Below are 15,778 nucleotides of genomic sequence, written 5' to 3' on the forward strand. Positions count from 1 at the left end.
TGACAGTATACTGTATCTTTCATAGTACTTGGGACACATGCTCTCAAAAGGACACCCTCTTTCTATGAGACTGAGTGACAACAGGCCAGGTCTCACCCTCTGATCTGCAGTCCTGCACCCTTCCACCCTGTCCACCTCTTTCCTGTAGTACTACCCTCATTTGGAGCTTCCCTTATGCAGCTTGTCCCTCAACCCACGTGTAAAGGGGATGGCAGGGCTGATCCCCTTCTTTTGCTCCTCTTCTAGGGCTTCCAGCACTGGTGGTGGCCATTTCCGTGGGATTCACCAAGGCCAAGGGGTACAGCACCATGAACTAGTGAGTTGGGCAGATGGGGATGGAATAGTATTCTGCAGACCTGGGAGATGCCTGGCCTTGCTGGAATTGTATCAGCCAGCCTTAGGAGGGTGGGCCATTAGGCAGCTCTCTTGCTCCTAAGCAATCAGGTCCTATCCAGCCTGGTTAGGGAGATGAGAAGAATGCCTGGGACCATCAGAGCCTACTGCTTCCTTAGTGGGTGACCTTGAGGGCCATGAGCCCCTGGAGTCATCTGCTCCGTGTGTGTGAGTGTTAAGGATATCCCTGAGAACTATAGATGTACCCTCCCCATGAGCATTATAAGAACCAGTCAGTTCCACAAACGAAGCCCCTGGTACCACAACAGCTGACCTATAAGCAGCGTGAGCTCCATAGGCAGACAGGTGTGATCCCGGGCTCAGGATGGAGCTAGAAAGGGGAACGGAGACCTGCAGGCTTGGCTGGCTCGCACTAATCGGGAACTGTGTGCCTAAAACCATCAGCGGGTGGGTCAGAGCAAACCTGACTTGCTCTGAAGCTCCAGGGAGGTGGGTGACAGGACTCTGGAGCCCCCTATCTGAGCCATGTTGAAGGCACTAGTGGGATTCTGAAGAATGAGGAGGAGTGTGTTGATCCGCACTGACTGAAGTGCCCAGGCCAGAGCTGGGGACAGGCCTGTAGCATGCTAAGCACTTCTCAGTCCCAACCCCCAGGGGTCACCTATGAGATATCTTACACATTAGATGTTAACATTATGGCTCACTACACTAGCAAAATTGCAGTTATGAAGTAACAACAAGATAATTTTATGGCCGAGGGTCACCACAACATGAAGAGCTGTATTAAAGGGTCTCAGCATCAGGAAGGTTGAGAACCACTGCTCTAAGGTTTGACCTACTGGTATCATGGGTGGTGTCCAGGGGCTGATAGGGGTATGGGCTTTGGAGAGCTAGGCAAGTGTGCTTAAGGCCTCATGTTATGCAGGGTCTGCCAGAGACTCTGAAAGAAGAGCCAGATGTGTCCCCACTCACAGAGGACAGAGGAGAGCCGCAGGGCTTCTGAGGAGGCATGCCCTTGCTCTGGGCCATACCTCCATTTGTAATGGGAGTTAGCAGTGGCTGCGTGGGGACTCCTGAGGATCCACCCCCCAAAAAAAGAGTGTGTGCAAATTGCCCTACTTCTTTCCTGGTTGTCCAGTTCATACAGTTCCTCGTGACACACTTGTTGCCTACTCTCTCTTGGGCATGGTGCTGGGTTCTGACAGCTTGTTTCTTCCCCAGTTGCTGGCTCTCCCTCGAGGGGGGACTTCTATATGCCTTCGTGGGACCGGCTGCTGCAGTTGTGCTGGTACTGACCCACCCCTTCCCTCCCCCACCTCCCAGGCTGGACCCCTGGGTCCTTCCCTGCCCCTTAGGTGTCCCATGGGGATCTGGTCACCATCAGTAGCAGCTCCCTCACCCCACTTCAGTCACTCAGCGTGGTACTCTGTCACCCTCTTATCTCCACTAACATGGCTTGCCTGGGTATTGGACATTGAATATGTTCCTGCCAGGAGGCCTTTGTGAGTTTGGTGAGTAACAGGGAGTGAGGACAGATGGACAGATGGACAGCTGAAGCTACAGAGACTGAGTAGACTTGGCTCAGGTCATGCATGTCCACCACATCTGTCAGCACCCAGGGTGCCAAGAGCTGAGGCTGCTCGTTTGCTGGTGTCAGAGGGACCTTGCTTTTTCCTGGTCCTTCAGTGACAAGCTCATTTGGAGCAGAGTCCAGAACTATAGCTAGAGACTGGCCCAGAGCCAGGACTAGCCTGGCTCAGCATGGGAGTAGATTCTCTCTAGTCCTTGTCACCTGGGCTCACCCTCTATGGGGAAGGGGTGGACAGGGAGCTTGGCTCAGGTCAGTGTGGTAGACAGGGGCCAGAGGAGTGACTGACCCTGCAGAGTGTGAGACTGGAGTCTGGGGTGAGTGTGCAGGTGTAGAGACAGCTGGGTGGGTGCCAGCTCAAAGGCGTCCCGATGGAAGGTCAGGTGGATATGACCTTCCTCTGAGGAGAGCTGCGGGGCCAGAACAGGTGTCATTTAAGAGCAGGCTCCAGGAGCTGCATCACAGGATCCTGTGCCCTGACCACTCATTCTATGACAGCCAACCAGAGCCTATTGCAGGAGGGTAGCCAGGCCTACAATACTTGCAACCCGGCTGTGTGGTCAGTCAGCTGCAAGGCAGGGCTACACCAAAAAGCAAGGCCCTGTCGCGAAATCCTGACTGTGCAGAGCCATAGAAACTGTCAGCCCCCCCCCCCCCGTCTCTGGTTATGATCTCTGGCACAAGAGTCCAGAGTATCTCTCCATCTTGACCTTTGACCCTTAGGGCCAGGTCAAAGCCTTGGTGTCCTGGCAGCCGTTCTAACAAAAAGGGAATTACCTAGAGGTCCTCGGGAATTCTCTCAAAACGGGGATGAGAAGTAAAATTTGAGCAACCCCTTATCCCTTATTCCACACCTTGGCAAAGATAACCAAAGACAGGCAAGGTGCCAGGGTCCCAGGGCATGGAGGCTCAGACAGTGGACTTAAAACTGATCCTTATCTTGGGTAGTAAATTGGGTAGCAGCTTGAAAGATGTATCTGACACCCTACGAGGCCCTCAGGAGGCACCCAGTGAAAATTGTTAGTGGGGTTGAGGGTCAGCGGGATTGGAGAAGATCAAGAACAAGAGGTGCTCAGTATTAACCAGTTGAAGCCATCTTTGGCCCTAGGACTCACCTACAATTAGGAGCTTACCATCATCAGGGGCCAGGGGAGGAGTGTTGGTGGTGTGGGCACATTGAGAAAGGGCTCTGGATGGATCCACCTGGCCAGCACTGGGGTCTGAACTGTGGGGGCACATGAATAACCCTTGGAGGACTGTGGACATTCTGGGCATGGTCGCTGCTGATCTAGGCACCCATGGGCTCTGGCCCACTCCTGCCTCTGCCCGGCAGGTAAACATGGTGATCGGAATCCTGGTGTTCAACAAGCTCGTGTCCAAGGACGGCATCACGGACAAGAAGCTGAAGGAGCGGGCAGGGTAGGCCCTGTGGCCCTGGCACCTTGCCCTTCTTGGCTGGAAAGACCCAGAGCCCACCCACCATTAAATCCCCTACCCAGTCTGACAACTCAGGTGTCCTGGAGCAGGCTGGGAAACTGGAGCATAGAATACAAAGGCTTTCTCTTAGACATAATGGTCTCTACTTTGCTCTGTGCCTCAGTTTCTCTAACTGACCTGTAACAAGGTGGGACCCTGCCGAGTCTCCAGAAACTGTAAGACTCATTTCTCAAAGAGAGTGCCCCCTACTGGACTCAGGCTGGTGGGAGGACACCCCAGGCCCAAGGCTGGGAGCGCCTCTTCCTTGTTTCCTGAATCCCACTACAAGAGGCCTTGCCTATCTGGTGTTTTCATCACTGGAGGATAGCTAGGGACAGGTGGGGCAAGGCTCCTCCCACACTACTCTGGCACCTGCTCTGTGGGTTGTCTTGGGAGTGAGGGATGACATGGGGGTCACTGCTGCCCCAGCTCAGGGACATGCGAGAGGTCACAGGAAACGGGTAGTAGCCTTGCCCTGCCCAGAGTTCTCCCTGTCCAGCCTTCTACATCCTGCAGCTGGTGTGCTGGTGTCTTTGTGGGGGTCCTACCCCTGCCCCTTCCCCCTGTGCCTGTCTTGCTTGGTGTCTTTCTCTGTCTCTCACTGTTTCTCCTTTTCTGGTTCCTCCTTTTCTGCCCAGTGACTTCCCTGGGTTCCTGGTGGACTCTGGCCCTCGTTAGAGCTCTTGAGCAGGCTAGGGAGCATTCATTGTGCCGCGAGTATCTCCTCTGTGATGGAGAGCTTGGGCCTGAACTTCTAGCCTCAACCTGGCTGTCCACCCCAGAGTAGTGGGCCAGCACCAGAGTCTGAGATCCAGATCACATGTAGGTTGAAGCTGTAGACGTGGACGTCTCCCCGGACTCTCCAGCACTGGCCTGCTTGACTTGTTATTAGAATAGCCACAGGGCAAGCTTCCATGTCTATATTCCCTCATATCAGTAAACAGGAGTTTAGGAGATGGGAGAAGCTGGGAGCTGGAATCAGACTCCAGCTATGGGTATCCTGGGCCAATGCCTAGATGAGGAGGCGTCTTCCCACTGTGTGTGCATGCACATTCCCCTCATACATCCATGGGCATGCATGGACAGGGTTGTCATACAGCTCAGCCTGCCTATTTCTGCTCTCCTTGTGAGGCCTCCACACTGAGGCTGAGACATGCTGTCAGTCAGCAGATGCTGGCAGCCTGCAGTCCTGCCCACCTTACTCCCTGCCCTAGGCTTGGGTCCCTTAGATGCCTGAGAGCCGTGGGCTGCCATCTCTGCTCCTTGCCTCGCGTTTCCGAGGGAACCTGTTTGCTTTTGTTTCAGCCTTTGATTTCACTTGCAGTCAGCTGCCCGTGCCCCCCCTCGGGCGTGCCCTCACGTGTGCTGAATGCGGAGTCCTCTCTGCGACCGAAGCCACCTCCGACGCCACCAGTAACGCCATGTTAGTGCCTTGCCACCACCTTGGAGCAGCCCTGCACGGGCTCTGCTCCCTCCTGACTCACATTTATTTGTTTTTATGTTTTTCTTTCATTTCTTTCATTTTCTGCAGTCCCCTCTGGGTTTCCAAGGCAGCCCTGACCTCTACTCACCCTCTGCCTGCAGGCTTGTCTTTCCCAATTCAAGACCTGCTTACTATGCAGCATATAAGATACTTGGGAGGCAAGGACTAGGTCAGCTAAGGTAGCAGAATGGGACTGAAGCCAAGGTCAGTTGGGGTGGGCCTGCACTGCTTCCTGCCTCCCCCCGGATCCCCCCAACAATGCTGGCCCAGAGCTTAGCCACAGCCCCCACCTAAGACAAGTGGATAGAAGCTGGAGTCATGAGTGTGTGTGTGTGTGTGTGTGTGTGTGTGTGTGTGTGTGTGTGTGTGTGTTTGGGGGGTATGAACCTGTTAGTATTGCTCATGTGTAAGAGTGGTTGAGTGTCTATACAGTATATATGTGTCAGTGTGCACAGGGTGCCTATGTGTGGGAGTGGCTATGTTTACAGTATGCAGTTGTGCAGAGAGGTTCCCATAGGTGAGAGGAGCCAGGTGTGTGGACATTGTGCCGCACATGGCATTGAGAGTGTCCGGTGTGTGCAGACATGAGGAAAAAGGTAGGCAAGTGTGAAGTTGTAAGCGAGTGAATGGATGGTCAGTAGGTGTGAGTGTGTGTGTCTAGAGGGGTATGCCTGTAAACCTGTTCACTGTAAGAATGTAACTGGGCACGGGCAAGTGTGTAGAGATACGTGTGTTATCCCCCCTGGGTATATGTGTTGTATGTATGTCTGTATGGGTACTCAGGAAGATATGGCCATGGGAACAGGGTACTGAGCCTAAGGGATGTTGGTGCCTTGACTTGGCTGTGACAATATAGCTGTGTTTTGGGTGGGTGGGTGGAGCTCAGCATAGGAAGTCCAACCCAAAGGCTCATCTTGTCCAGGCCCCTCTTTCAGGACATAGCAATAACAATAGCAGAGACCCTAAACACTAACCCTCTTGACCAGACAGACACTGGAACCCAAGACTCTTGGTGCCTCAGACTGTGGTAAGAAGATATGCATGGTTTAGGACCCATCCAAGTAGTGTAGCCTGTTTCCATGCTGGGCCCATGCTGTTGTGAGCCCTGGTGCCCAACTTTTGGATCAGCAGATGAACTCAGGTCCAGCCTGAGCTAACAGCTGAGGGTCAGGATTGCAAAAGGTCAGGCAGCAGCTGGAGGTGGTGACATCCAGACTTCACTGGAGCTCCTTTGCCTGGTGGTATCTGAGTCTCTAGGGAACTTGTGGCTCCTCTTCCTCAGGGCTTCTGGAGAAATGATTTGGAAACTGGTGGCCCTGGGGGAAATAGAGAAATGGCAGAGCTGAATTTGTGGGAAGCTAAGCGGTCTCTGCTGATGAGAAGATCTGTTCCTACACTGGACACAGGTGACATGAGACATCAGGGTCCCAGATCAAAGAATGTCTGCTTTGAAGGCGAGGGGAGATGTCACTGGGCCTGATACTATGGTAGTAACATGTATAGAGCTGAGAACGTTTCTGCCAGTGATGGGAAGTAATTTACTAGAGGGCCAGCCTGCCATTATTCTAGCTTCAGGGACAGACAAGCTCACAGCAGGGGTACAGCATGCTGGCTTATGCAGCTAGGGGAGAGGGAGGTGGGATAGCTGGTCCTGTGCTGGGAGGCTCCACTCTATCCTCAGCTTCAAAAATATGAATGGGGTCAGTAGGGATCCAGGGGGGCTTCCTGCCTCAGATGGGGTTCCCTCTAAGAAGGGAATGAGAAGATTGGAAGTAGGGGCTATATGAGGTACAGTGTAGGAGCCCATACTTCAGGGCATCGAGGGAAGGGTGGGGCATCAGATTGATTCCTGAATTGGGCCTAAGTTGAGGAAGGTGGGCCCACAGAGATCTGGGCAGGGCTAAGAGAGCCAGTCTTGTGTGGCCTGGCTACTGGTGGCTACTATGTTCATTAAGTGGTAATAGCTGTGGTTACAAGCAGATCCCTGGGATCAGCATAGCATGGCTTCAGAGGTACAACGGTAGGCCTGGAAGAGGTCATGATAAAGAGCTACTGTAGCTAGCTATATGCCTTCAGAGACAGGAAGGAGGTGAGGACAGCTGTGTCCCTGCAGCCCCTGCCATGGCTGTACTCTTCAGTTTTCGGGGGGGGGGAGCTGGGGGATCCTCTACCCTCTCCCATCAGCCCCACTGCTCTAGATTCCACTCTGTGTTTCATTCCCTTCTCCTATTTACTCCTTTGAGGGGACAGCAGGATGATCCCCACTCCCCAAGAGAAGAGGGAGAAGTGATCCTGATGTCACCCCTGACTCCTGGCAATGACAGGGGCTACAGACAGGTCACAGTGGCTCCTGGAACCACCAGAGTGCTGGGGCTGGAGCCAAGGCACAGTTCTCAAGCACTTACGTGCTCCAGAGCCTCAAGGCAGCACCACTGTCTCCACCTGAGCTTGGGTAAAAGCTCGGTGGTAGCTGTTCAGGCCAGGTACTGATGGAGGGTTCGGACTCCTAGGCTTCCTGTGCCAGCCAGGTGCCCCAAGAAGAGACTGAGGGTTGATGGCAGGGGTGTCTCAGGTCAGGGCCACAGGAGGGCGCTGAGGCCCAGGAGAGCAGCTGCAGCCTCGGAAGAGGAAGAACACCCTTCTGTCTGTTCTGTCTTGGTCTCTCCTTTGACCCTCCGGCCTTGTCCACTGTCTGTCCTGTCTCTCCCTCACAGTCTCTCTCTCTCTCTCATTCTCTCAGTACTTTCCCTGACTCCTGTCCCCCACAGCCATCTTGCATTGCAGTTGGAGCCCTGGGTCTCTGGGTCCAGGGCTCAGGGCCTGGAAGATGGAATCAGGGGCTGTTTTGCTCCGTGCATCTTTCCCATCCCAGTGTCCTTCCTGTCTGTCTCCCTCCTGTCAACCTCCTAGACAGGGTCCAAGTTCTCCCCCAAAGTGCTCCTCTACTTTGCTGGGTCCTTTCCAAGCCCTCAGGCCTGGGGATGGGGGAAAGGGGTGTCCTCAGGAGAGGTGGAGTGCCCATGGGGCCGCCCTGATGCCCTCCATCCCCAGGGCCTCCCTGTGGAGCTCCTGTGTGGTGCTGCCGCTGCTGGCGCTGACCTGGATGTCTGCTGTGCTTGCTGTCACCGACCGCCGCTCCGCCCTCTTCCAGATCCTCTTCGCTGTCTTTGACTCACTGGAGGGTTTCGTCATCGTGATGGTGCACTGCATTCTGCGCAGAGAGGTGGGAGTCCTGGGTCTGGGATCCACCTATGTCCCTCGAGTTGGACTTGTGCCCATCCTGTAGCCAGGATGTCTGGGAATGATCCCTTTTGGAGGAAAGTTTACTTCCCAGGATACTTCATCAGCTATGGGAGGTCTGAGACTGACAGGGCAGAGTTAGATGGCTGGTAGCATTTTCTGAACTTTTGGAAGGTGGGGACATAAGGGTCCCTTCTAACTATGTCCTGATGGCCACCAGCAGGAGGCAGTAGTGGACTAGGTGGTTGTCCTGACCTCAGAGAGGCTGCCTTGTGGATGGAAGTGCATTTTACCTCAGTAAACCAACTTGTGCTCCAGACAGAGCCAGGCCAGGGTTGGGACCTATAAAGAACTTGTTGCCTCCAATATCTTCAGAACTTTCTAGAATGCTGCTGAGGGACTTGAAAGGCAGGGGTGTGAGAGGACACAATTGACTGTAGCTGCAGGAATCAGGGTAGAGACCTCAGGTGACAGAAAAGACTGGGCCAGCAGGGCAGTCAGGAGGCCAGATGCTACTGTTCTCTAGGGAGGCTCTGGAGGAGCACCTTAGGAAAGAGGGCTGCCTGAAGTTGCAAAAATATTCCCACAACAAAGTCCATGCCCTCTTTCCACTTCCTGTGCTGTTCATATGTCACTCAGCTGTAGGAAGCTACTATGAGAAGCCACCAAGCACCACTTCTGAGTACACTTGCCCCAGCTACCTACACACTGAAATCACAGTTCTCAACAGCCCCTGCACCAGGTGCCATGACTTTCAGCCCGAAGGCAAGTGAAGTCTGGTCTCACACTCTAAGTTACACGCAAGCCTCTGTTCTCCCCTCAGTGTTCTGGCTTCTATGAGATGAGCAGTGGCCTATGAGAAAGGAACAGGGATGTTGTACAGACAAGACACTTGAGCATTCCTAACTCCAGAACAGCAACCTCAGAGCTAGGCTGGGGAGAAGGAGGCTTGCCTAGCATAAAAGAAGAAAGATTGCAATGTCAGTTGGAAGGAGAGGTCTGCAGGACCAGCTGGCTCCAAGAAGGCAACTGGACAGATGTCAGAAGAGTAGCAGAATATTCCACTAAGGTCTGGCCCTAGGAATCTGCTGAAAGCCTTTTGGTCAAGAAGTTTAGATGTGACTAATAGCCAAAGAACCCGAAGCTCCATGTCGGGTAGGGTGAGCACACAGAGCCAGCTTCAGCCCTTGTGTGTAGTTCTTGTCGCAGGACTCAGCACTGCTGTCTCCAGAGGCTGGATTTCGGGATAACATTTGATTCTGTGTTCTTCCTCATGCTGATTATCCTGGGTGATTGGCCACTTCCTTTTGGTTCTACTTGTCAAGATTTAAGCTGGCCTTAGCCTTGCCCATACAACCTGCTGTGATGAGGGTAAGGCTCATCACCTGCAGTCAGCCAGGTGCCTGCTTCAGGCTTACATTCTTACAGTGGCCTCCAGCCAGTGGAGCCCGCAGCTCCCTCCCAGCATCAGGAACTCCAAATGTCTTCATCTTACGTGCTCTCTCCTCCTTGCACAAGGTGTGCACCCCGGAGGCTCCTTGCAGATGTGCTGCATGGGGCTTCCTGCTGACACGCTTTTCCTCCTCTAGGTCCAGGATGCTGTGAAGTGCCGAGTAGTAGACCGACAAGAGGAGGGCAACGGAGATTCAGGGGGCTCCTTCCAGAACGGCCATGCCCAGCTCATGGTAGGACTGATTGCCTGGAGATACAAGCTGTCCACCAGGGACCATTATGTCCTCCCTGTGCCCAGAGTTCTGCTGGGCCCTGACAGCCCTATTAGATGAATTCTGACCGCACTTTGCAATTGGAGAAACTGAGGCTAAGTTGAAATCCTTGATCCAGGGTGTTGAGGTGGGAAAGGCTGTTGGTGAATTGGGTGGGGGCATTCTTGCCTTCCTCAAAGCTGGCTCTTCCAGAATTGTGCACAAGCCAACTGTGAGTTAACCCACGCAGACTGCTTCAACTGTGGGTTCTAGGCACAGTATCCTCTGGGCGGAGCCCTGGGCTCTGCTGGCTGGCCAGCTTCCTGCCCCTCTGGCATCACCCATGTGTTGTCCCAGGTGTCCACCACCTGCAGGGGTGAGGCACTTGGGAGCATCTCCAGGTGGTGTCTACACAGGGCCAACCCTCTGGGCCTCAGTGTCACCATTTGGAGGGAGCAAGTGTCAGCTGGACAGGTACTTTGTCACTTGGGGACACTGTTTTCCCTCCTCTTGATGTTTCTCCTGGCCTGACCTCTGACCTCAGGGGAAGACGGCCACCTTCCCAGCATCTTGGCTCCTGCATTTCAGGGAAAGATCTCCAGTTTGAGATTAAAGGCCAGACTGACTCCCCTGGAGCCCTGTGGCCTCTGGATGGGTCTTGTAGACCCAAGCTTCTAAGGTGGTCCTGGGTCACCACTCTGGCCTCCCCAGCTGCTGTCCTCAGAGATGCAGGGGGGACCATGTCTCTGCTCTAGGGGAGGCTGGTGCTGGCCCAGGTCTGTGTCTGTCCCCTGCTGTCTGTCTTGGATGGAATGGCAGAGGCTCTGGAAGCCCTGGCGGCTGCATGGCTTTGTGGGAGCATGGCCAGAGGGGCAGAGGCCGGCTGCTCCGTGATGCCTTGGAGGGAGAGCACGCATGGTCGATCGCACGTACACACAGGCAGACACAAACACATGCATGTAGAAACGTGCGTATGCTTCTTCACATAAACGCATAGGGGTCAATTCTGGCTCAGTGATGAACCATACAGTCTTCCTCTCAACATAAACGTTCATGCCGAAACAGTATGCCCTCTGCACTTGCAAATGCAAATGTACCACCAACACACAGAAACACAGCACACACATGCATGGGAATGCTGAGAGACACACCCATGCTTGCACAGACAAGCATACAGATGCATGGCCACACCGTGTGGCCCGTAGACTAAGAATGTGGGGTGGGGTTCTTGGTGACAGTATCAGGGTATTTGTGACCTCTGAGGTGTGGGTGTGGCTTTGGTGGCCCTGTTCCTACCACCCTGCAGCTCGCAGCACCACCTGCTACCAGCCCTGCCCTCATCTTGCCCTCGGTCTCTGTCTTGCAGACCGACTTTGAGAAGGATGTGGATCTGGCCTGTAGATCAGGTGAGCGCCTGACAGGTGAGAGCCATGGTGGCCAGTCGGCCCTTCTGCTTCTTTCTTTACTCCTAGCATCTGTGTGCTTTACCTGTCCCCACCCCACACCTACCACCACATGGTCCAGCCAGGGCCTCCTCCTTCTCAAGGGCTCCAGGAGACCTATGGGTGTGGCCGAGGGAGCTCCAGAAAGCTGTTGTGGAGCTGGGCTGGGGCCATCTTTGGTTCCCATTCATGTCTGTCTCTCCCTTCTCCTCTCATAGGGCAGAGCTGATGGGCCAGCTCTGTGTGAGACCCAGCCCTGCCCCCTCTGCCTGTGCACTCACTGTCATCTGCCTGCCCTCCCCCAAGCACCGTGTTCTGTGTTGTCTTTGTTTCTGTGTTGTTAAACTGGGGTAAAGGAGGGGCGGGGTGTGTTTTGAGAATGGGAGACCCCTGTGGAGGCAGGAAGAATGCAAGGGGAAGGAACTGTTCCTGGGCGCTCTGCTAGTGCAGAAGGGACTCAGTGCCTCCCTTGTGTTCCCAATGTCAAGCCATGGCATTTATGAACCAGGGGCTAGGGCAATGGCAGACAGTCTCTGGCTGTGGAGGGGTCATCTGGCTTTGCACCATCTGCTTCCAAAGTGGGGAATGTCAGCTGCTTCCTGGGTGAGACTCCTGAAGAAGGTGACTTTGGCATGGGGCAGAAGAATCCTTTCTCAGTCTTTAAAGATTCAGTTCCATAGTTTACCCAAGAGATGATGACCCTGGCACTAGGGGTTGGGTGCTGACCCAGACATAATGGCATGCTCTGGTTCTCTGTGCCCAGCTGTGCCTCATGATGCTGTGGGCAATGTGTGTCAGTGTATAGATGTCCACGGTGGGGCAGAGTCTCCACTGGGAGGAATTGGGCTGAGCTGTGTGCAGGCGAGGAGGTCCTTGAGATGGTGTTGACCCTTGGGGAGGCGCTTACAAATTGATAGGAAAGACAGCTGGTTCACTGCTGGGGTATTGTGGAAGGGCTGGAGGACAATGCTGGGTGACTTAGTCACTGTACTATTGCTGTGAAGACACCATGACCAAGGCAGCTCTTATAAAAGAAAGTGTCTAGCTTGGGGCCTGCTCACATTTTCGGAGTTTTACTTCGTCGTCATGGTGGGGAGCATTGTGGCATGCAAGCGGGCACTGGAGCCATAGCTGACAGCTACGCCATGATCCACGGGTATAGAAACTGGGCCTGAGATGGGCTTTTGAAACCTCACACTTCCTCCAACAAATCCACACCTCCTAATCCTTTTCAAATAATGCTACTCCCAGAAGACTAAGAATTCAAATGTTAGCCTATGGGGATCATTCTTATTCGAGTGGCCACACTGTGTGACACACTAGGTAATAGTATAGAAGAGCCAAACATTGTCATTGGAGGGGAGCTGGGAGGGTGAGGGACCTTTGGCCTTGGAAGCTAAAATGTTGTGGGTGACCATAGCTGATAAGAGGTAAAGAGATGCTTGTGGGCCCCAAGGCTGGGTGGGCTAGGTGTGTTCAGAACTGGCAGTATGCAGACCTGGGCCAGGCTTTCTAGGAAGGGGGCGTGTCCCTGCTCTGGATGAGCACCAGGAAGAACAGCATGGACAGCTGCCTTGGGTGAGAATTAATCCTGTATTCCACTGGCCAGTGGGGCTGGGTTGATGGGCAAGTGACAGATGGGATGTTGGGTGATCAGGAGTTCAGGTCTGATGTCTGATGGGACACAAGAGGTGGCAGGGTGGACACTTCAGGGAAAAGGTCTTTGGGAAGGAACAAGGATAGTTAGGGCAGGAAAGCCCTTCAGAAGGCTGGCCTCCTGTGTGTCTCAGGGTCCTTGAAACTGACGTGCCTATGCCAAGCCCAGCCTTTCCTCCTGCTGCAGAAATGCTGGAGGGGAGTGGGATGGGCGCTCACTAGAAGGGGCTGCTCTTTCCACCTGAAAATACCTTGCTCTGTGCTTTCCAGCAGAGGGCGCCCTCACCTGCCTTTCAGAATTGCCATGACGGGCTTTGTCTGAGTGCCGATCTTTGGTTGTCTGTGGGCCAGCCTCATTAGAAAAGGCAAAGGAGCTTCGGCTGTCCAAGTGCCTGCACGAGTCTGGAGTGGATGTCAGGGCTGGTGAGGGTGGAGACCAGGGTAGCAGCCGGGTTGGCTAGGGTGAGCCCCGGCTGCTGTAGACCATCCTTACCACTCTGATCCCCTTTTCCTATCTGCTGTCTGTTCTGACACTCCCCATTAGTGCTGAACAAAGACATTGCAGCCTGCCGCACAGCAACCATCACAGGTACCTTCAAGCGACCATCACTGCCTGAAGAGGAGAAAATGAAGCTGGCCAAGGGCCCACCCCCCACCTTCAACAGCCTGCCAGCTAATGTGTCCAAGCTGCACCTGCATGGCTCACCCCGCTACCCCGGTGGGCCACTGCCTGACTTCCCCAACCATTCACTCACCCTCAAAAAGGACAAGGCCCCAAAGTCCTCTTTTATCGGCGATGGGGACATCTTTAAGAAACTGGACTCCGAGCTGAGCCGGGCCCAGGAGAAGGCTCTGGACACGAGCTACGTGATCCTGCCCACGGCCACGGCCACACTCCGGCCCAAACCCAAGGAGGAACCCAAATACAGCATCAACATTGACCAGATGCCCCAAACCCGCCTCATCCACCTTAGCATGGCGCCCGACGCCAGCTTCCCTACCCGAAGCCCACCTGCCCGTGAGCCCCCAGGTGGTGCACCCTCTGAGGTGCCCCCTGTCCAGCCCCCACCACCACCACCTCCACCACCCCCTCCACCCCAGCAGCCCATACCCCCACCACCCACCCTGGAGCCTGCACCTCCAAGCCTGGGGGACACAGGGGAGCCTGCGGCCCACCCGGGACCCAGTTCAGGTGCTGGGACCAAGAATGAGAACGTGGCCACCTTGTCAGTGAGCTCCCTGGAGGTGAGGATGGTTTAGAGTCTGTGGAGGCAGAGATGGGTGTCTCCCCCACCAACCGAGGGCTGGTAATTCTCTGCCCTGTAGGCTCTGGGTATGTTAGAAGTGGGTAAGGCTGGCCCAGGGACAGGATCTTTTTTTGCAGTCTAGCCCATTTCATAGCTGGTAGCACATAACAATATGTCATTGGCTTAGTGCTTGTTCTCCCCGTATACCTTGGCCTAAACCTGCCTCAGCAAGGCACCTGACACCAGCTTCCCTACCCAAAACCTTTAGGACAAGGGGCAGAGACCAGGATGACACCCTTAGGGAGCCCCTGCCCCACACTAGGATATACCACCATCTAGCCTTCAACCTCTTGGGTGTAGCCAGCATCCTGAGTTCACTGTTGGGGGTCCAACCATGTGACCTGTGTGGCCTGGCCAAGCTCAACACTGCAGAGGAAGGGCAAAGGCAAACAGGCCTAGGAAGGGAGGGGAGTCCTCATTGCTCACAGAGACCTTGGGGTGGCCTTGGAGTAAGGGCCCATCCACATTCCATCATTGTCTCAGCAGCCCCTCCAAACCCACATCTGGGCCTAGTCCCTAGGGAACAGGCAATCTGGATACTTGGTGCACCCTCTGTATGTCCCCTGAAGGCAGGTTGGTGTCTTCCCAACTGTCAGGCCAAAGGGCATGGTTTGTGGTCTAGACAGCTTTAGGGAACACATTGCCCATCCACACAACTCCTTTCTCCTGCAGCGGCGGAAATCACGGTATGCAGAACTGGACTTTGAGGTAAGTGCAGGTGCCTCTCTCAGTACAGACAGGCTGGGTACTAGACCATCTCGGCAAGTGGGAATTGGGGAGACGCTCAAGCCAGGGGCCAACAGCAGGTGGGGCAAAGGGGTGGCTGTGGATACCCATCCTGGCTCAGGACTCGTGGCCCCAACCCACAGAAGATCATGCACACACGGAAGCGACACCAGGACATGTTCCAGGACCTGAACCGGAAGCTGCAGCATGCGGCTGAGAAGGAGAAGGAGGTGCCGGGCGTAGACAGCAAGGTCAGAAGCACGGGCTCTGCTCCAGCCCCCCCCCCCCAGGGCTTCCGCCCACTTTCTTCACACCCTAACTTCCCGGATTCTTTGGGTGGCCTTTCCCTGTGCTAGCTTCCCTTCTCAGATGGGCAAAGGTCCGGGCAGGAGGAGCCTGAGCCTGGCTCTGTCTGGCAGTTTCCAGACTGTCCTTCCCCACAGCCTAGACCCCACCATGGGAACGGCAGCTACTGCCAGGTCACTGGCTGTGGAATGTGTGGGTTGCTGCCGCCTCTGGGAATCCCTTCCTAAGAGCCCTCCTCTCTTTTCTTCTTCCTCGCCCATGACATCACCTGCCCTGCTTACACTGCTGGCCTTGAGTAGCCAGAGAAGCAGCAAACTCCCAACAAGAGGGCCTGGGAGAGCCTCCGCAAGCCCCATGGGACACCCGCCTGGGTGAAGAAGGAGCTGGAGCCACTGCCCCCGTCTCCACTGGAGCTGCGGAGTGTGGAGTGGGAGAAGGCGGGTGCCACCATCCCACTGGTTGGCCAGGACATCATTGACCTCCAGACCGAGGTCTGA

At 54.8% G+C, this 15,778-nt stretch overlaps 1 protein-coding gene across 5 annotated transcripts in view; it reads left to right on the top strand.

The window, feature by feature from the left end:
• ADGRB1 (adhesion G protein-coupled receptor B1) overlaps positions 1 to 15,778 on the top strand; it is a gene marked incomplete at both ends in the record, with an annotated part of 58,499 nt that extends 42,721 nt beyond the window's left edge. For 2 of the 5 annotated variants that reach the window (XM_080939908.1, XM_080939910.1), the window contains 10 exons: positions 247 to 316; positions 1,576 to 1,642; positions 3,276 to 3,361; positions 7,953 to 8,124; positions 9,731 to 9,826; positions 11,211 to 11,265; positions 13,487 to 14,187; positions 14,922 to 14,957; positions 15,119 to 15,226; positions 15,581 to 15,778. In XM_080939908.1, the coding sequence (XP_080796034.1) occupies positions 247 to 316; positions 1,576 to 1,642; positions 3,276 to 3,361; positions 7,953 to 8,124; positions 9,731 to 9,826; positions 11,211 to 11,265; positions 13,487 to 14,187; positions 14,922 to 14,957; positions 15,119 to 15,226; positions 15,581 to 15,778 (1,589 nt within the window). The remainder of the gene's footprint in view (positions 1 to 246; positions 317 to 1,575; positions 1,643 to 3,275; positions 3,362 to 7,952; positions 8,125 to 9,730; positions 9,827 to 11,210; positions 11,266 to 13,486; positions 14,188 to 14,921; positions 14,958 to 15,118; positions 15,227 to 15,580) is intronic. The other 3 variants (XM_080939907.1, XM_080939909.1, XM_080939911.1) reach the window with 2 other exon arrangements.

The sequence above is a fragment of the Micromys minutus genome (assembly GCF_963924665.1).
Source record: "Micromys minutus genome assembly, chromosome: 27".
In the NCBI taxonomy this organism is placed as follows: domain Eukaryota; kingdom Metazoa; phylum Chordata; class Mammalia; order Rodentia; family Muridae; genus Micromys; species Micromys minutus.